The sequence below is a fragment of the Thalassophryne amazonica genome, chromosome 20 (genome assembly GCF_902500255.1).
Source record: "Thalassophryne amazonica chromosome 20, fThaAma1.1, whole genome shotgun sequence".
Taxonomy (NCBI): domain Eukaryota; kingdom Metazoa; phylum Chordata; class Actinopteri; order Batrachoidiformes; family Batrachoididae; genus Thalassophryne; species Thalassophryne amazonica.
The window spans coordinates 1,523,586-1,544,661 of record NC_047122.1 but is presented as its reverse complement, the minus strand read 5'-3'; the positions used below and the strand labels follow the sequence as shown (position 1 = coordinate 1,544,661).

Sequence of the window (21,076 nt, the reverse complement as noted above, 5' to 3'; positions counted from 1 at the left end):
AAGACGGCATTTAACACCCCCTTAGGTCATTTTGAGTACCTGGTCATGCCGTTCGGTCTCACTAATGCTCCCGCGACTTTTCAAGCGTTGGTAAACGATGTCTTGCGGGACTTCCTGCACCGGTTCGTCTTCGTATATCTAGACGATATACTCATCTTTTCCCCGGATCCTGAGACTCATGTCCGGCATGTCCGTCAGGTTCTGCAGCGGTTGTTGGAGAACCGTCTGTTTGTGAAGGGCGAGAAGTGTGAGTTCCACCGCACTTCTTTGTCCTTCCTGGGGTTTATCATCTCCTCCAACTCCGTCGCCCCGGACCCGGCCAAGGTTGCGGCGGTGAGAGATTGGCCCCAACCAACAAGCCGTAGGAAGCTGCAACAGTTCCTCGGTTTTGCTAATTTCTATAGGAGGTTCATTAAGGGCTACAGTCAGGTAGTTAGCCCCCTGACAGCCCTGACCTCTCCCAAAGTTCCCTTCACCTGGTTGGACCGGTGCGAGGCCGCGTTCAAGGAGTTGAAACGGCGCTTCTCGTCTGCACCAGTTCTGGTGCAGCCCAATCCTAGCCGCCAGTTAGTGGTTGAAGTGGACGCCTCGGACTCAGGGATAGGAGCGGTGCTCTCCCAGAGCGGGAAGACCGATAAGGTCCTTCACCCGTGTGCCTATTTTTCTCGCAGGTTGACCCCCGCTGAACGGAATTATGACGTCGGCAATCGGGAACTCCTTGCTGTGAAAGAGGCCCTCGAAGAGTGGAGACATCTGTTGGAGGGAACAGCCGTGCCATTCACGGTTTTCACTGACCATCGGAACCTGGAGTACATCAGAACCGCCAAGCGTCTGAACCCCAGGCAAGCCCGCTGGTCACTGTTCTTTGGCCGTTTTGACTTCCGGATTACCTACCGCCCCGGGACCAAGAATCAGAGATCGGATGCGTTGTCCCGGGTGCACGAAGATGAGGTCAAAACGGAACCGTCGGATCCCCCGGATCCCATCATCCCGGAGTCCGCTATCGTGGCCGCCCTCACCTGGGACGTGGAGAAGACCGTCCGGGAGGCCCTGACCCGTGTCCCGGACCCCGGAAACGGACCAAAAAACAGACTGTATGTCCCACCAGAAGCTAGGGCCGCAGTCCTGGACTTCTGTCACGGTTCTAAGCTCTCCTGTCACCCAGGGGTGCGAAGGACCGTGGCAGTCGTCCGGCAACGCTTCTGGTGGGCATCCCTGGAGACCGACGTCCGGGACTACGTCCAGGCCTGTACCACCTGCGCCAGGGGCAAGGCCGATCATAGAAAGACCTCAGGGCAACTACAGCCATTGCCTGTGCCTCATCGCCCCTGGTCCCACATCGGCCTGGATTTCGTCACGGGTCTCCCGCCGTCCCAGGGAAACACTGTCATCTTCACGATAGTGGACCGTTTCTCCAAGGCGGCCCACTTCGTGGCCCTCCCGAAGCTCCCTACGGCCCAGGAGACAGCGGACCTCCTGGTCCACCACGTCGTCCGTCTGCATGGCATACCATCAGACATCGTCTCCGATCGCGGTCCCCAGTTCACCTCGCATGTCTGGAGGAGCTTCTGCCGGGAACTGGGGGCCACGGTCAGCCTCTCGTCTGGGTACCATCCCCAGACCAACGGGCAGGCAGAGCGGGCGAATCAAGAACTGGAGCAGACACTTCGCTGTGTGACAGCCGCGCACCCGACGGCCTGGAGTACCCACCTGGCCTGGATCGAGTACGCCCACAACAGTCAAGTGTCATCAGCCACCGGCCTCTCCCCGTTTGAGGTGTGCTTGGGGTATCAGCCCCCCTTGTTTCCGGTGGTTGAGGGAGAGGTCGGTGTGCCCTCGGTCCAGGCCCACCTACGGAAGTGCAGTCGGGTGTGGCGGGCCGCCCGCTCTGCCTTGTTGCAGGCCCGGACGAGGGCGAAGAAACATGCAGACCGGCGACGAGCCCCGGCCCCCAAGTATCGTCCTGGGCAGGAGGTCTGGTTGTCCACCAAGGACATTCCCCTACAGGTTGACTCACCTAAACTGCAAGAACGATACATCGGACCGTATAAATCCTCAAGGTCATCAACCCCGCCGCAGTGAGGCTCCAGCTTCCGGCCTCACTGCGGATCCATCAGTTTTCCATGTTTCCTGGAATCAAGCCTCTTCACACCCCACCCCTCTGCACCCCGGGTCCGGCACCGCCTCCTGCCCGATCATCGACGGAGCACCGGCTTGGACTGTCCGCCGGCTCCTTGACGTCCGTCGGATGGGCCGGGGTTTTCAGTATCTGGTGGACTGGGAGGGGTACGGCCCCGAGGAGCGCTCCTGGGTGAAGAAGGGCTTCATCCTGGACCCGGCCCTCCTGGCCGACTTCTACCGACGCCATCCGGACAAGCCCGGTCGTGCGCCAGGAGGCGCCCGTTGAGGGGGGGGTCCTGTTGTGTGGGCCGCTGAAGAGGAGGTACTGCTGGCCCACCACCACCAGAGGGCGCCCTGCCTGGAGTGCGGGCTCCAGGCACCAGAGGGCGCTACCGCATCATGGGAGTAATATGGGTGACAGCTGTCACCCATCACCAAACACAGCTGTTTCTACTCAGCACCGAGGTATATCAGGAGGACGGCGTCTCCACCTCAGTGCCGAGATATCGCCTAAGACCAAGGTAACATTCTCTGCAGCATATTCTGTGATTGACAAACTTATTAACCTTTCAGGACTGGTGACTACTGAGACCCTCCTTCTTTGGATAAGTACTCACCTTCCTGCTGAACTTTGCCAAGAGGTGGAGGCGGCTTCTCCCCTCTCTGTACTGGGTGCGTTCATCCACTCCCTGTGTGTTCTTGCTCTCTCCTGCCAGCAGTACCGGATCCGACGAGCGGAGGCAGTGGCCACCTGGGAATTCGGGACTTGGCGGTTCCAGTATTTCCAGGGTTCGGTGGCAGTGGAGATCTGGGTGGTTCCGGTTTGACTGAGACGGACGTCTCCTATCTCGAGCCTGCCCACACGACACCAGCGGATTCGACCCTAAACATTGTGTTTGTTATACTACTCGTGCTTGTTTCAGTAGTAAATCTTGTTTTTTACTTCCTCCATTGTCCATTCATTGCGCCCCCTGTTGTGGGTCGTGTTCCTACACTTTCACAACAGGATATCTCGGCCAGCGTCATGGATCCGAGGGGCGTCACCGGCTGTTGAACGGCCAATGGAAGACCAAGGCGCGGCGGAGGCTTCGGGAGGGGTATCGGTGAGTTGCAGCGGATCCTCACCGCTTTACCTCTCGGATCGATTTAATGACCGAGCAGTACGTTCTCCTAAACCGCAGGGTGGAGGCTCTCGCCGCACAAGTGGAGGCGCGCCCTTCGGGCGCCGCTGCGGCTCTCCCTCCCGAGGACCCTGCGCGTGAAAGTGACGTTCCACTGGTCGTTCAACGGTCCCTTCCTCCGTCCCCAGAAGCATACATAAGCCCTCCAGAGCCGTACGGAGGCTGTGTCGAGACGTGCGCGGACTTTCTTATGCAGTGTTCGCTCGTCTTCGCACAGCGTCCCGTGATGTACGCGACTGATGCTAGCAAAGTAGCTTATGTAATAAATGTGCTTCGCGGGGAGGCACGCGCTTGGGCTACAGCGCTCTGGAAGCAGCACTCGCGGCTCCTTCATACATACGATGGGTTTGTACGGGAGCTCAGAACAGTGTTCGACCATCCCAACAGAGGAGAGTCCGCTTCAACCGCACTACTGTCAATAAGACAGGGGCGTCGGAGCGCAGCTGCCTATGCAGTCGCCTTCCGCATCGCGGCGGCGAGATCCGGCTGGAATAGCACTGCCCTCCGCGCTGCCTTTGTAAACGGACTGTCACTGGTCCTAAAAGAGCACCTGGTGGCTAAGGACGAACCGCGGGATTTAGATGGGCTCATCGATCTAGTCATACGACTCGACAACCGGTTCGAAGAACGCCGCCGGGAACGAGGCGAAGGGCGTGGCCAGGCACGCGTCGTCCCTCTCCCTTCCGGGTCCGATCGAGCTCCGCCCTCCCCACGCTCCTCTGTTCCTGCGCTCCGTGGGGTCACAGCTCCCCCTACTGACGAAGCTAGGGACACGAGTAGGGCAACATTTAGGGCACCAGATGCACAGAGGAGATGGACCCACGGAGCGTGTCTTGTTTGTGGTTCAATAGAGCACCATGTGAGAGACTGCCCGAGCGGTTCAAACGCCAAACGCACGCCCCTAGAGACTGGGCCAGGGGTGGGTCAAAACATTCACGTGGGACACACCCACATTGCTACACGACTCCCAGTCACGATCCTGTTTGAGGATTCAACCCTGAAGGCCCCAGCACTGGTGGACACGGGCTCTGAGGGGAATCTGCTGACAGTAGATGGGCCAGGGATATAGGGCTCCCTCTGGTGGCTCTTACCTCACCTGTGCAGGTTCAGGCACTAGATGGCTCCCTACTCCCACCAATCACGCATAAGACACCCCCAGTAACTCTGGTGGTGTCAGGTAACCACCGGGAGGTGATCGAGTTCTTTGTGACTCAGGCCACCTCCCGTGTGGTTTTGGGTTTTCCCTGGATGCTAAAGCACAATCCCCGGATCGATTGGCCGTCCGGGGTAGTGGTTCAGTGGAGCAAAACCTGCCATCGGGAGTGTCTAGGTTCCTCGGTTCCTCCCGGCTCCCAAGCTAAGGAGGAGGTCCGAGTCCCGCCCAATCTGAAGGCGGTGCCGGCGGAGTACCATGACCTCGCTGACGTGTTCAGCAAGGATCTGGCTCTCACGCTTCCTCCCCACCGCCCGTATGATTGTGCCATTGATTTGGTTCCAGGCAGTGAGTTCCCGTCCAGTAGGCTGTACAACCTCTCACGGCCGGAACGCGAATCAATGGAGACCTACATCCGGGACTCATTAGCTGCCAGATTGATCCGGAATTCCACCTCACCGATGGGCGCAGGTTTCTTTTTTGTGGGTAAAAAAGATGGCGGGCTTCGTCCATGCATTGATTACAGGGGGTTGAACGAGATCACGGTTCGCAACCGATACCCGTTGCCCTTGTTGGATTCAGTGTCACTCCCTTGCATGGAGCCAAATCTTCACCAAGCTGGATCTTAGAAATGCGTATCATTTGGTTCGGATTCGGAAGGGAGACGAATGGAAGACGGCATTTAACACCCCCTTAGGTCATTTTGAGTACCTGGTCATGCCGTTCGGTCTCACTAATGCTCCCGCGACTTTTCAAGCGTTGGTAAACGATGTCTTGCGGGACTTCCTGCACCGGTTCGTCTTCGTATATCTAGACGATATACTCATCTTTTCCCCGGATCCTGAGACTCATGTCCGGCATGTCCGTCAGTTCTGCAGCGGTTGTTGGAGAACCGTCTGTTTGTGAAGGGCGAGAAGTGTGAGTTCCACCGCACTTCTTTGTCCTTCCTGGGGTTTATCATCTCCTCCAACTCCGTCGCCCCGGACCCGGCCAAGGTTGCGGCGGTGAGAGATTGGCCCCAACCAACAAGCCGTAGGAAGCTGCAACAGTTCCTCGGTTTTGCTAATTTCTATAGGAGGTTCATTAAGGGCTACAGTCAGGTAGTTAGCCCCCTGACAGCCCTGACCTCTCCCAAAGTTCCCTTCACCTGGTTGGACCGGTGCGAGGCCGCGTTCAAGGAGTTGAAACGGCGCTTCTCGTCTGCACCAGTTCTGGTGCAGCCCAATCCTAGCCGCCAGTTAGTGGTTGAAGTGGACGCCTCGGACTCAGGGATAGGAGCGGTGCTCTCCCAGAGCGGGAAGACCGATAAGGTCCTTCACCCGTGTGCCTATTTTTCTCGCAGGTTGACCCCCGCTGAACGGAATTATGACGTCGGCAATCGGGAACTCCTTGCTGTGAAAGAGGCCCTCGAAGAGTGGAGACATCTGTTGGAGGGAACAGCCGTGCCATTCACGGTTTTCACTGACCATCGGAACCTGGAGTACATCAGAACCGCCAAGCGTCTGAACCCCAGGCAAGCCCGCTGGTCACTGTTCTTTGGCCGTTTTGACTTCCGGATTACCTACCGCCCCGGGACCAAGAATCAGAGATCGGATGCGTTGTCCCGGTGCACGAAGATGAGGTCAAAACGGAACCGTCGGATCCCCCGGATCCCATCATCCCGGAGTCCGCTATCGTGGCCCGCCCTCACCTGGGACGTGGAGAAGACCGTCCGGGAGGCCCTGACCCGTTCCCGGACCCCGGAAACGGACCAAAAAACAGACTGTATGTCCCACCAGAAGCTAGGGCCGCAGTCCTGGACTTCTGTCACGGTTCTAAGCTCTCCTGTCACCCAGGGGTGCGAAGGACCGTGGCAGTCGTCCGGCAACGCTTCTGGTGGGCATCCCTGGAGACCGACGTCCGGGACTACGTCCAGGCCTGTACCACCTGCGCCAGGGGCAAGGCCGATCATAGAAAGACCTCAGGGCAACTACAGCCATTGCCTGTGCCTCATCGCCCCTGGTCCCACATCGGCCTGGATTTCGTCACGGGTCTCCCGCCGTCCCAGGGAAACACTGTCATCTTCACGATAGTGGACCGTTTCTCCAAGGCGGCCCACTTCGTGGCCCTCCCGAAGCTCCCTACGGCCCAGGAGACAGCGGACCTCCTGGTCCACCACGTCGTCCGTCTGCATGGCATACCATCAGACATCGTCTCCGATCGCGGTCCCCAGTTCACCCCCGCATGTCTGGAGGAGCTTCTGCCGGGAACTGGGGGCCACGGTCAGCCTCTCGTCTGGGTACCATCCCCAGACCAACGGGCAGGCAGAGCGGGCGAATCAAGAACTGGAGCAGACACTTCGCTGTGTGACAGCCGCGCACCCGACGGCCTGGAGTACCCACCTGGCCTGGATCGAGTACGCCCACACAGTCAAGTGTCATCAGCCACCGGCCTCTCCCCGTTTGAGGTGTGCTTGGGGTATCAGCCCCCCTTGTTTCCGGTGGTTGAGGGAGAGGTCGGTGTGCCCTCGGTCCAGGCCCACCTACGGAAGTGCCGTCGGGTGTGGCGGGCCGCCCGCTCTGCCTTGTTGCAGGCCCGGACGAGGGCGAAGAAACATGCAGACCGGCGACGAGCCCCGGCCCCCAAGTATCGTCCTGGGCAGGAGGTCTGGTTGTCCACCAAGGACATTCCCCTACAGGTTGACTCACCTAAACTGCAAGAACGATACATCGGACCGTATAAAATCCTCAAGGTCATCAACCCCGCCGCAGTGAGGCTCCAGCTTCCGGCCTCACTGCGGATCCATCCAGTTTTCCATGTTTCCCGGATCAAGCCTCTTCACACCCCACCCCTCTGCACCCCGGGTCCGGCACCGCCTCCTGCCCGGATCATCGACGGAGCACCGGCTTGGACTGTCCGCCGGCTCCTTGACGTCCGTCGGATGGGCCGGGGTTTTCAGTATCTGGTGGACTGGGAGGGGTACGGCCCCGAGGAGCGCTCCTGGGTGAAGAAGGGCTTCATCCTGGACCCGGCCCTCCTGGCCGACTTCTACCGACGCCATCCGGACAAGCCCGGTCGTGCGCCAGGAGGCGCCCGTTGAGGGGGGGGTCCTGTTGTGTGGGCCGCTGAAGAGGAGGTACTGCTGGCCCACCACCACCAGAGGGCGCCCTGCCTGGAGTGCGGGCTCCAGGCACCAGAGGGCGCTACCGCATCATGGGAGTAATCTGGGTGACAGCTGTCACCCATCACCAAACACAGCTGTTTCTACTCAGCACCGAGGTATATCAGGAGGACGGCGTCTCCACCTCAGTGCCGAGATATCGCCTAAGACCAAGGTAACATTCTCTGCAGCATATTCTGTGATTGACAAACTTATTAAACCTTTCAGGACTGGTGACTACTGAGACCCTCCTTCTTTGGATAAGTACTCACCTTCCTGCTGAACTTTGCCAAGAGGTGGAGGCGGCTTCTCCCCTCTCTGTACTGGGTGCGTTCATCCACTCCTGTGTGTTCTTGCTCTCTCCTGCCAGCAGTACCGGATCCGACGAGCGGAGGCAGTGGCCACCTGGGAATTCGGGACTTGGCGGTTCCAGTATTTCCAGGGTTCGGTGGCAGTGGAGATCTGGGTGGTTCCGGTTTGACTGAGACGGACGTCTCCTATCTTCGAGCCTGCCCACACGACACCAGCGGATTCGACCCTAAACATTGTGTTTGTTATACTACTCGTGCTTGTTTCAGTAGTAAATCTTGTTTTTTACTTCCTCCATTGTCCATTCATTGCGCCCCCTGTTGTGGGTCCGTGTTCCTACACTTTCACAACAGAATGTGTGGCAATTGGTATTCACACTGCCATGAACACTGCTTTGTGGCAGTGTGCATGACTCCTGTGATATGTCTGCATGTCTGTGAAAATTAATTATATATTTTCCCCTCTGTCTTCCTTTCTCTCTTGTAGCCAGCTCTCCTCTGCTGGCAGAGGATTGAGCTGCACCTCTCATAGCTGTCTGTCTGCTACAAAACATGTAACAGGCAGGCACTGAATTGTATGATTTCAAGGCTTTACAGATGTTTTTAACTGTTAAGCTTTATTCACAATGCCCACAAAAATATGTTAGCGGTCTAAAAGTTAAAAGAACTAAATTTAGCGAAAGTTAATTGGTCCACTGACGATTTTCAAAGTTAGCTGAAAAGCTAATCAGCTAACCAAAAAATAAGCTTTGCTAATTAGCGGTTAGCGGATTAGCAGAGCTGTGCCCACCACTGCCCTGAGAACAGTGTCCATTTCCTCCAATTAAGATCTGGAACACTGGTAGCACAGCAAAGTTTTAAGTGGCATTTGTGAATGTAACGTCATATTGTAGTGCTTAGCAAACTTTTTCCAGTGTAATCCCTTTGACATGTGGCTATATCAGGTATTGATGAATGACTCTTCTCGATGCAGTGCTGTCTGAGGGATCAGACATTAAGGATGTTGAACTTAGGTTTGCGCCCTTCTCTTTTATGCACTGAGAGTCCTCTACATTCGCTGCAAGTCCCTTCCTATGTTTCATTGATAAACATTGTTTTTAAACATTTCAGTAATTTTCTCATGCATTACTTAACAATGAACAACAAATGAAGCTGACAAACTATAAAATATCTTGGGGTCATAATGTCTACAATAAAATAGAAGTCAACGTAAATGTAAAGATCACTGTTTTGTTTTTTCATTTTCCATACTGTTCCAACTTTTTCTGCTTTGGTGTTGTAACCGTCTGATCATGACTGTATTTAGTACCAGGGTAGTGAGGCCAGAGATCACAACAAGCCTTTGCAAAGGCAACATGGGATACCACAGAACTTAGTTTGACCCAAACCCCAGTGAGTGAGCTGATCACCACTTCCCTCTGGGCCAAAAACTCCAAAGGATTCCTGACATACCACCGCTTCAATTACAGAGGAGGACAGGAGGGAGGACGGCCTCACGCTGCCGTCCGTCTGCACACACTCATCCAGGAATTCTCACTTTAATTCCAACATTATTAAAAAAAGGATATCATGTACATGTTATATATGTACTGATGACAGGAACCACAAATCTGGATTTTTTTTCAGACATTTTACTTTTATTTATATAAACTCACAGTCACTGTTGACCAGTACTACACGCTACATTTCATTTATTTACATTACTTGTATAGATACATACCTGTGTCCAAACATTTTTAGACAGTGGACAATTTTTTACTTCATCACCTATTGAAATGAGTGCAATTTCTGCATTTTCAACTGCAAAGAGGTGATTTTCTACTATGTTTAGTTGTTCCTCAAAAACCTACGGATGAAATTTTCATGAAACTGATGGAAAAGAAAAAGGGAACCCAGGAAATGGTTCCAGTTCATTATCGCATTTCAGTTTAGGATGAAATAATCAGATCAGATGGAGGAACAAGTGTTGTAGCACCCTGATGGAGATGAGGACGTTCCCCCATGTGAACTCTCCGCCCTCATGTGGTTTTAAACTGGGAGAATGTGAATGTTTGAGATATATATATATATCTATATATATATATATATATATATATATATATATATATAAGCGCCTTGGGGCAACTGTTTGTTGTGATTTGGCGCTATATAAAAAAAGTTGATTTGATTGATTGATGGATATATATATATATATATATATCTATAATATATATCAGAATCAGAATCAGAATACTTTATTAGTCCTTTAAAGGCAATTCATTGCAGACCCCCTGGCCAACCATAAAACACAGACATAACATTTACATAGGTATATGCTAAATAACAATCACAGAATCAAGGGTTAAAAACAAGGACAAAATCCCTCAGCCAGTGTTCAGGAGTCTAATCGCAGAAGGAATAAAAGACATTGAACAGCGATTAGTTCTCATCTGGGGCATTCTGATAGCGCCACCCAGAGGGGCATGAGTGTAAAGCTAATGATAAGATGTGTCTCTGATCTAATCAATGATCTGCTGGGCTTTTGTCATGACACGACTCTCCCACAGTGATGCCAGGTCTCTCTGCTGGACGCCAATTATTTTTGAACAGACTTTCACTATATTGTTCAGGCTGTTCTTGTCCTTCATAGACAGACAACCAAACCAAGAGGACAAAGGAGAAGGTGAGCAGGCTCTCTATGTAGGAACAGTAACAGACTCTGAGGATCCTCTCACCTACTTCAACCGGTTTGAGTTTGCGCAGCAGATAAATCCTCTGCTGTGCTTTTTTTACAGATGGCCCCTGTTTAGTCATCAAATCTCAGTTTAGCATCAAAAATGGTTCCCAGATATTTATATTGCTCCACTATCTGGACATCTTCATCATGAATGATGCTAGGAATATGAACACTCTTACAATTCCTGAAATCGATAAAGATTTCTTTTGTTTTTGCAACGTTTAGGTCCAGATAGTTTTGATCTCACCATGTGACAAATGAAGACAAGACCGAGCCACGCCCCTGATCATCGCTCCGTAGAAGGGACAGCAAGACTGTGTCATCAGAGAATTTGACAAAGTGTGTGTTGCTGTTTGGGCTCCTACACCCGTCTGTGTACAAAATAAAAAGTAGTGACGATAGTACACATCCTTGAGGAGAGCCGGTATTGGACACAAGAGCATCAGAAATCTGCCCATTTACCCGCACACGCTGCACTGTGTTAGTGAGGAAGTCCAGAAGGATTGCCAGCAGCTGATCAGGTAGATTAAAATGTGAAGAGAGTCTCTCAATTAAAACATGCGGTTGCATTATACGAGGTCTGTTAGAGAAGTATCCGACCTTATTATTTTTTTTAAAAACCATATGGATTTCAATCACGTGTGATTGTGTCAGACAAGCTTGAACCCTCGTGCGCATGCGTGAATTTTTCACGCCTGTCGGTTGTGTCATTCGCCTGTGAGCAGGCTTTGAGTGAGGAGTGGTCCAGCCCCCCTCGGTGGATTTTTATTGTCAGGAAATGGTGGAATGATTTGGCCTTTTTTTCCATCAGAATTTTTTCAGAAACTGTTAGAGACTGGCAGCTGGAAACCATTAGAAAAATTTATCTGGCTTTCGGTGAAAATGTTACGGGCTTGGTAGAGAATAAGGAGTGTCACTGTCGCTTTAAGGACGGCCCCCAGTGGCTGTGGGGCGCGCCGCGCTCCAAAGCCACCATCAACAGGCTGAGCGACCATTTCATTTCTAAACAGATGGCTGTCTGGATCCGTGACCATCATGTGCCATTTCTCTGGTTATCACAAGAGCTGGACATCAACCATTTTCCAGCAGATTTCACTTTTAACAAGAGATTTTGTCACGGAAAGCCGAGCGGAGGCTTCGTGCGTCACGATGGATTCGCTACTAGAGCGAGACAAAACCACCTCAGTTTTGGTCTCACAGGACGGCTTTGAGATGGCGTTCAGACAGCTGTTGGTGGTTTTTCCATCGAGTGATTATCCGAGAAATTGTGGATGTGCCTGGACATGCCAGAACATGTGAGGCTTCATCACGGCGTTGCTTTGTGCCATGTGGCACCGCCGCGACGCGTGACGCCTCCACTCCTCTTTCCATGACAAAAACTCCTGTAACAGTGGAATGTGCCATTCATTTCCAAAATGGACGCTGTGTTTTATCCGGGACGTCATCTGACTAGCACAGGAATTGTGAAAAGACATGGACATCAGCACTTTTTCAGCACATTGAGACAGACGTGCGGAGGAATTCTGCGCGTCACGGCGGTGCCGCATGGCGCACAGCAACGCTTTGATGAAGCCTCACGGGACATGTTCTGGCATGTCCAGGCACATCCACAATTTCTCAGATAATCACTCAATGGAAAAACCACCGACAGCTGTCTGAACGCCATCTCAAAGCCGTCCTGTGAGACCAAAACGGAGGTGGTTTTGTCTCGCTCCAGTAGCAAATCCATCGTGACGCACGAAGCCTCCGCTCAGCTTTCCCTGACAAAATCTCTTGTTAAAAGTGAAATCTGCTGGAAAATGGTTGATGTCCAGCTCTTGTGATAACCAGAGAAATGGCACACGATGGTCACGGATCCAGACAGCCATCCGTTTAGAAATGAAATGATTGTTCAGCCTGTCGATGGTGGCTTCGGAGCGCGGCGCGCCCCACAGCCACTGGGGGCTGTCCTTAAAGAGACAGTAACACTCCTTATTCTCTACCAAGCCCGTAACATTTTCACCGAAAGCCAGATAAATTTTTCTAATGGTTTCCAGCTGCCAGTCTCTAACAGTTTCTGAAAAAATTCTGATGGAAAAAAAAGCCCAAATCATTCCGCCATTTCCTGACAATAAAAATCCGACGAGGGGGCTGGACCACTCCTCACTCAAAGCCTGCTCACAGGCGAATGACGCAACCGACAGGCGTGAAAAACTCACGCATGCGCACGAAGGTTCAAGCTTGTCTGACGCAATCACACGTGATTCAAATCCATATGGTTTTTCAAAAAAATAGGGTCGGATACTTTTCTAATAGACCTCGTATTAAAAGCTGATGAGAAGTCTGCAAATAAAAGCCGTGCAAAAGTTCCAGGATTTTCAAGGTGATTTAAAACTTTGTCAATAATAAATATTTTAGCATCCTCCACCCCTTTACTGGGCTGATAGGCAAATTGTAGAGGATCCATTTTGTCAGCAGTATAAAATAAGATAATGTCTTTTAAAAGCTTCTCAAACAGTTTCATCATCAGGGGAGTAAGAGCAATAGGTCTAAAATCATTAGGCTCTTTCGGTCGTGTGGACTTTGGGACGGGAATAATTGTTAATGTCTTCCATAACTGGGGGACTTGACACTGGTTTATAGACATTTGAAAAAGCTGGGTCACGATTCCACTGAGCTGATCAGCACAGTGATGTAAAGTGTGCCCACAGATGCCATCAGGTCCACACGCTTTCCTAGTGCTGACCTTCCTGAGGAGAGCACCCACCTCCTCCTGACTAATGTCAGTGTCCATTGAAGGAGCAAAAGATTGAGAGAAACAATATCCTCTAAAAAGTCAGATCTTTTGAATCTAGTAAAGAACACATTGAGTGCATTAGGCAACTCTGAGTCATTTATCCCTGCTACTGTAATATTTCTTTTATCTGATGGGGACTGATTAAGTGAGGCCATAGTTTTAATTCCCCTCCAGGCTTCTCTTATATCCCCACTACTAAAATGAGCTTCAACCCTTGTCTTGTATTCCCACCTTGCCTTCCTGATTTTATTCTTAACTTCCCTAGACACTTCCTTCAGTTCTGTGAGGCTTCCAGAATAGAAGGTTCTCTTCTTCCTAGTTAAGACATGTTTTAGGCTTTTCGTTATCCAGGGTTTATTGTTTGGGAATTTCGTCACAGACTTTGTGGTAATTACAGAGTCTACGCAAAAACTGACATAAGCAGAGACAGTATCACATAATTCATTAATATCACTGCACCCCTCAGAAAAACAACCCCAGTCAGTGCACTCAAAACAGCCCTGAAGTGCAATAATACTGTCCTCTGACCAGCATTTGACAGTTTTGTCCTCTCGCTTTACCCGTCTAAAATGGGCATGTACATGGGCATAAGATACACACTGTTGTGATATGAGGCACCAAAGGAGGGCAGGGGCAGAGACTTATAATCACCAGATACAGAACCATAACAGAGGTCTGTTCTAGTGTTTTTTAGTGTAGATACACAAGATATGTACCGTACTGCTCATATGTTCTAAGTGTTTTCTCAAGGCGACAGTGATTAAAATCCCCAAGAATGAATTTAGGAGCATCACGGGAGATAGTATCCAATTTGTGCGTGACGTCAGCGATCACGTGAGCTGCTGCGGAAGCATTGGCTCTTGGATGTATGTACACAACAGTGACAAACAGCTGCTGGAATTCTCTCAGGAGATAGAAAGGACGGAGCGAGACGATGAGTAGCTCAATGTCAGGAGTGCAAATCTTCTCACGAACGACAACAGTCTTGCAGTAGCACTGGTTCACGTAAATGCATACGCCCCCTCCACGCCGTTTACTGGTGATGTCAGAAGTGCGGTCAAGACGAAAAGGGCTTCCAAACCCTCCTAGTTGCAGCTCCTCCTCTCGATCAGAGTCACTAAGCCACGTTTCAGTTAGAGCAAGAATGCAAGTCTCTTTTCCCTCGCTGTTCATTTGAATCCACGCTTCCAGTTCATCCAGCTTATTGCGCATCGATTGCATGTTTGAGAGAAGCACTGTTGGTAAAGCCGGTAGTTTCCTATGGTTGTTTAGATTCATTTTTTTCCATCTGCATTTCAATCCACCCCGTCTTCCCCTTTTCCTTCGAGTGGCTTTCCTCACCAAAATCTCAGTAGGGATGCTTTGTGGTATTAAACCATGGGTTGTGGCTCTTAAAGACAGAAGCAAGTCTCTACTGAGAATCACTCTCCCCGGCAGGGCATCCCCACAGGTTTCAACATTATATCTACAGATCACACTGACGCAGAGGTTCAGAAGCACAAGATTCACAAGAATAAAGCTTAATAATTCCATTGTGACCACTGCCTTCAAGCATATACTTTGTAATCTCACATTTAGACTCACCAAACATACGCCAGGTAGAGCTGCCCGAGTCGCACGCTGCAGAGCGTCCCCGGAACTGATGCTGACCACGCCCAAAACCACTACACTATATATGAAGAATATTAATGTCTCACAACGTGCCATTTCACACAGAACTGGATAACAATGCAGATCAATCAATCAATCAATCAATCATTTTTTTTTTTATATAGCGCCAAATCACAACAAACAGTTGCCCCAAGGCGCCTTATATTGTAAGGCAAGGCCATACAATAATTATGTAAAACCCCAACGGTCAAAAACGACCCCCTGTGAGCAAGCACTTGGCTACAGTGGGAAGGAAAAACTCCCTTTTAACAGTCAAATGGCAATGGTAGGTTATAGGTGTAGAGGTCAAAGGTCTGAAACAGGGGGCGGAATTATTGTTGTTGCACCATTGTGGGGCTCTGTGCTCGACTGAGCGTCGGCTGAGTTAACGCAGACTTTAGTTAGATGTGCATGTACCAGCCTGTTGTTTAAAAAATGAATGTATGTTTAAGTATCTTCAGTATGTTCATGTGGATGTGAACTGTTACTTAGCAACAGCTGCTGTAAGTGGGTGAAGACTTAAAAACGTCTGTAGCAGTGCAGCACTTATCTAAGTAGTTGTGTAAAAACATCAGCAGAGGTTGGGTGTGAATCAAACACTGAGGCCTTTTTGTCCCCCGTGTGACTTTCACTTGTAACCTTTGGATTAGTACAAATGTTTGACGCCCACTGCAATTAATGACACCCATCTGTGTACATTTTCAGTAAAAATAAATCATAAAATAAAATAATAATCAAATCAGATACACAATTTTGGCCTGAGATGTGTGTAATCTGTGGTAAACGTAGAGTTGCAGAACACGGTAAGCAATCGGTCCTGTGATGGACTGATGTCTTGTCCTAATGAACGTTGGGATAGGCGACAGCTCCCTCGTGACCCTTAACTGGAGAAAGCAGGTATATTAAATGAATGAATGAATGTAAACAATCAGGAAAGTTTATAAAATGTTTAAAACATTAGTGACGTTTCAATGAATTATGAATAACTGGATGTCATTTATGCATATGGGGTAACATGTGTCCAACTTTACAGGTGGCTTTGTTTGTATATCGTTAGCATGCCTACACTTCTTGTGTATTTTGGCCCTGCCTAGCTGGCAGCACAGTGACCAGTTGTCTCTTGTCACTGTAAAACACCCACTGTGAATGAAAATGAACATTAGCTGGTCGCTTTGCTTCTGTCTCAAATGTGACCAAGGGGTGATGGGGTCCCAGCCATGCTTGACAGCATTGTGAGCAATGTTGTTGTAGTGTCCTCTGCTGGACAAACTACATAATGACAGTGTTTTTCTGCACTGTTTATTTGGTAAAATAAAAGTTTTCATATCAACAAAAATAATGCAGACAGCGATATTTTGGTGAAAGGCTCCTATCAGCCAACAGATACATCAAACAGGCTCTAATGTTTATATTTCCCTTTTTGCCTCACAGCTGGTGACACACACACTGAGTGATTATGTCTTTTGAAAGCATGTTCTATATACAGCAGTTACTCCTGATCAATCTATCACTTAGTTATTTTGTTAATGAGCTCAACAACATCCAGTGTAATTTCATTTCACAGTACTCCATGAACACTTTGTTGAGTCATCGCTGGTTAATTGGGTTTGCTTCGACATGACACACAGCATGTTCCTTCAGTGTTTCTAATTTGATGATAAAAACCAAAAAGCAGCAGCAAACTTCTTTCCGCTGTCAGAAATACAGAACAAAAGCTTCTCCAGAAGAACCGACAAAGTTTACGGAACATGAGAGCGGTTGGCGGTGCTGACATCAGTGTTACCTTGCAGCCCTCACAGGCGCTGACGCCATAATGATATCCAGATGACTTGTCCTGGCACACGAAGCAGGGTTTGTAGACTCGAGGAGGGGGCGGCGGGGACGGCGGGCTGGGGACCAGCTCCTCAGAACTGCTGCTCTGTGTTTCAATGGCTGCAGGGAACAACACAGGAAGAAGATCAGGACCAAAACCCTCCACAGCAAGATGTCTTATGTAGACGCGTGGAAGCAGAACACTGGCAAAGGAAGCTGCTGAGTTCAGGGAGATGCTGCACATGCAGCTCAGCTGCAGGCCGACCCCTGAGCAGTTTTTCCAGCAGCTCTGCTGATTAGATTCTTCCGTACTTCATCAGATTAAACTCAGTTACACATGGTGAGGGACACGCTGGTGTCGTTGCTGGACCTGCATCCCTGAGTGGAATTCCCTGCTGGTTTAATCTAATCTTCTGCTACATTCACTTTTTGCAAATCTAGAAATTCAGTTTTGCATTTAGTGCATCGAGTGGCTCAAGTGACGTGTGAACGTGAGGATAAATGTCAAAGAGGGGACGAGAAAATAAGATGAACGCTGAAGTTAATGGGAAGGAGATGATTTATGACTCCTGATGTGATGTGAGCTTCTGAAGCAGTTTGGGCAGCAGATCTCTGGGTTCGGCTCTGAATTGGCCACAGCATCTGTTCCTGAGCACAAAGACCTGCATAAAAGTGACCAGGACGTGCTGTGTAAGGCTTTTTGTTTTTACTCAGTCTTTTAGTGCTGCAGCTCGAACTAAAGGCCTCTTTACAGGCTTTCAGTTAATTTGAAGGGTTGACAAATAGCTTCACAGGGCTCACATTATATACATTTACAGCAAGCTGGAAAACAACACCATGGGCCCTATCTTGACAGCACAGGCAACAACAAGCTGTGCAAAAGCATTTGGAGTGTGTTCAAGCACACACTTGTAATTAACCCTCTGGGGTCCACAGACACGCCAGAGCCTTTAAGTGGAATTTCATTGTGTTCCTAATAATAGATCAGTGACAAAATTACTTTTCTCAACCACTTCCTGAAACTACAAATTCTCATTTGTACAATACCTCTTTTGTTTAAACAGCAAAGTTCACAAAAATAAAATCTTGCAACACCATAACATTTTATGGCCATTTTTCCTGTATATTAGCATGAGACTGGAGAAATGTCCTTGACATCTGACCTTAACTGCTGACAGTCCCAACCAAAATCAAATATGTTCTTCCCATCCACAGGCCAAACATTCTCAAAATCAGATTAGGCATTCTTAAAGAAGAAAAAAATAGATTTCAATGAAAAATTGCATACATGATGAGAAGAAAATGACAAATGAAAAAGTGAACAAAAAATATGTTGCTGTGCTTGTTTTCAAGATAGAGTCAGAATTTAAAAAACAAAAATGCACAGAGAAAATGGAAGTAGGAATAAGTTTATGTGAAATAAAAAAAAAAAAGATAATCAAATCCTCATTGAAAGTTGTATTATATACAGAACTCTCTCTCTCTCTCTCTCAAAAAAAAAAAAAAGAATAGCAGATGAAAATACATCACTGTTTTTGTAGTTTGGCTGCAGGAATATGCAAACCTTCTTTTTTTTACCAGCAAAATCCAGGTCAGACTGAAAATAATTTGTCATGTTGTCACAAATTCACTCCCACACCATTTTGTCACAACTATATTTCAATTTCAATTTATTTTCCTTTATATAGCGCCACATCACAACAGAGTTGCCTCAAGGCGCTTCACACAGGTAAGGTCTAACCTTACCAACCCCCAGAGCAACAGTGGTAAGGAAAAACTCCTTCAGAGGAAGAAACCTCAAGCAGACCAGACTCAAAGGGGTGACCCTCTGCTTGGGCCATGATACAAACATAAATTACAGAACAATTCACGGACGAATATATAAGAAACGCTATTGGCGCACAGGACACGAGGGTCGCCAACACGAATACAACTCCCATCTCTGGATGGAGCTGCACCTTAAACAGAGAGAAAAAACTGAATCAGGCATCAGAAAGACAAAAAATACAGTATAATTTGTCGGCATTAAACAACAAGAAACACAGGAACTACTAAGGTGATCACCGCACTAGCCCTAAGCTTCACTAAAAGACCCAGAATTTAGGTAAAGTTGAGGCCACGGCCCGCTCCAATTACTAATAAATGAATTAAAAGAGTAAAAAGCGTAAAACAAAACTGTACCAGTATGCTAGCCATGTGAAAGGGAAAATAAGTGCGTCTTAAGTCTGGACTTGAAGTCTCCACAGAATCTGACTGTTTTATTGACGCAGGGAGATCATTCCACAGAACAGGGGCATGATAAGAGAAAGCTCTGTGACCCGCAGACTTCTTATTCACCTTAGGGACAAAAAGTAGTCCTGCACCCTGAGAACGTAAAGCCCGGGCCGGTACGTAAGGTTTAATTAGGTCAGCTAGGTAGGGAGGTGCCAGTCCATGAATAATTTTATAGGTTAGTAGAAGAACCTTAAAATCTGATCTCACTGGGACAGGAAGCCAGTGAAGAGACGCCAAAATGGGTGTAATGTGGTCAAACTTTCTGCTTCGTGTCAAAAGTCTGGCTGCAGCATTTTGAATCAATTGGAGACCCCTAATGCTAGACTGCGGTAAACGAGAAAATAGAACACTGCAGTAATCCAATCTAGAAGAGATGAACGCATGGATCGGGGTCTCAGCATCAGCCATAGACAGGATGGGACAAATCTTTGCTATTGCTATTTCGCAGGTGGAAGAAAGCAGTCCTAGTAATATTTCTAATGTGGAGGCCAAAGGACAACGAAGGATCAAAAATTACCCCAAGGTTCCTCACTTTGTCAGTGTGATGTATGACACACGAGCCGAGGCTGAGCATTAACTGGTCAAATTCAATTCAATTCAATTCAATTTTTTTTATATAGCGCCAAATCACAACAAACAGTTGCCCCAAGGCGCTTTATATTGTAAGGCAAAGCCATACAATAATTATGTAAAACCCCAAAGGTCAAAACGAACCCCTGTGAGCAAGCACTTGGCTACAGTGGGAAGGAAAAACTCCCTTTTAACAGGAAGAAACCTCCAGCAGAACCAGGCTCAGGGAGGGGCAGTCTTCTGCTGGGACTGGTTGGGGCTGAGGGAGAGAACCAGGAAAAAGACATGCTGTGGAGGGGAGCAGAGATCAATCACTAATGATTAAATGCAGAGTGGTGCATACAGAGCAAAAAGAGAAAGAAACACTCAGTGCATCATGGGAACCCCCCAGCAGTCTACGTCTATAGCAGCATAACTAAGGGATGGTTCAGGGTCACCTGATCCAGCCCTAACTATAAGCTTTAGCAAAAAGGAAAGTTTTAAGCCTAATCTTAAAAGTAGAGAGGGTGTCTGTCTCCCTGATCTGAATTGGGAGCTGGTTCCACAGGAGAGGAGCCTGAAAGCTGAAGGCTCTGCCTCCATTCTACTCTTACAAACCCTAGGAACTACAAGTAAGCCTGCAGTCTGAGAGCGAAGCGCTCTATTGGGGTGATATGGTACTACGAGGTCCCTAAGATAAGATGGGACCTGATTATTCAAAACCTTATAAGTAAGAAGAAGAATTTTAAATTCTATTCTAGAATTAACAGGAAGCCAATGAAGAGAGGCCAATATGGGTGAGATATGCTCTCTCCTTCTAGTCCCCGTCAGTACTCTAGCTTCAGCATTTTGAATTAACTGAAGGCTTTTTAGGGAACTTTTAGGACAACCTGATAATAATGAATTACAATAGTCCAGCCTAGAGGAAATAAATGCATGAATTAGTTTTTCAGCATCACTCTGAGACAAGACCTTTCTGATTTTAGAGATATTGCATAAATGCAAAAAAAGCAGTCCTACATATTTGTTTAATATGCGCTTTGAATGACATATCCTGATCAAAAATGACTCCAAGATTTCTCACAGTATTACTAGAGGTCAGGGTAATGCCATCCAGAGTAAGGATCTGGTTAGACACCATGTTTCTAAGATTTGTGGGGCCAAGTACAATAACTTCAGTTTTATCTGAGTTTAAAGCAGGAAATTAGAGGTCATCCATGTCTTTATGTCTGTAAGACAATCCTGCAGTTTAGCTAATTGGTGTGTGTCCTCTGGCTTCATGGATAGATAAAGCTGGGTATCATCTGCGTAACAATGAAAATTTAAGCAATGCTGTCTAATAATACTGCCTAAGGGAAGCATGTATAAAGTGAATAAAATTGGTCCTAGCACAGAAC

The 21,076-nt window shown here is 48.7% G+C and overlaps 1 protein-coding gene across 2 annotated transcripts in view; it reads right to left on the bottom strand.

Moving 5' to 3' along the window:
- LOC117501569 (retinoic acid receptor beta-like) overlaps nt 1–21,076 on the bottom strand; it is a 956,089-nt gene that overhangs the window by 625,079 nt on the left and 309,934 nt on the right. For both annotated transcript variants that reach the window (XM_034160474.1, XM_034160475.1), the window contains exon 2: nt 16,828–16,976. In XM_034160474.1, the coding sequence (XP_034016365.1) occupies nt 16,828–16,976 (149 nt within the window). The remainder of the gene's footprint in view (nt 1–16,827; nt 16,977–21,076) is intronic.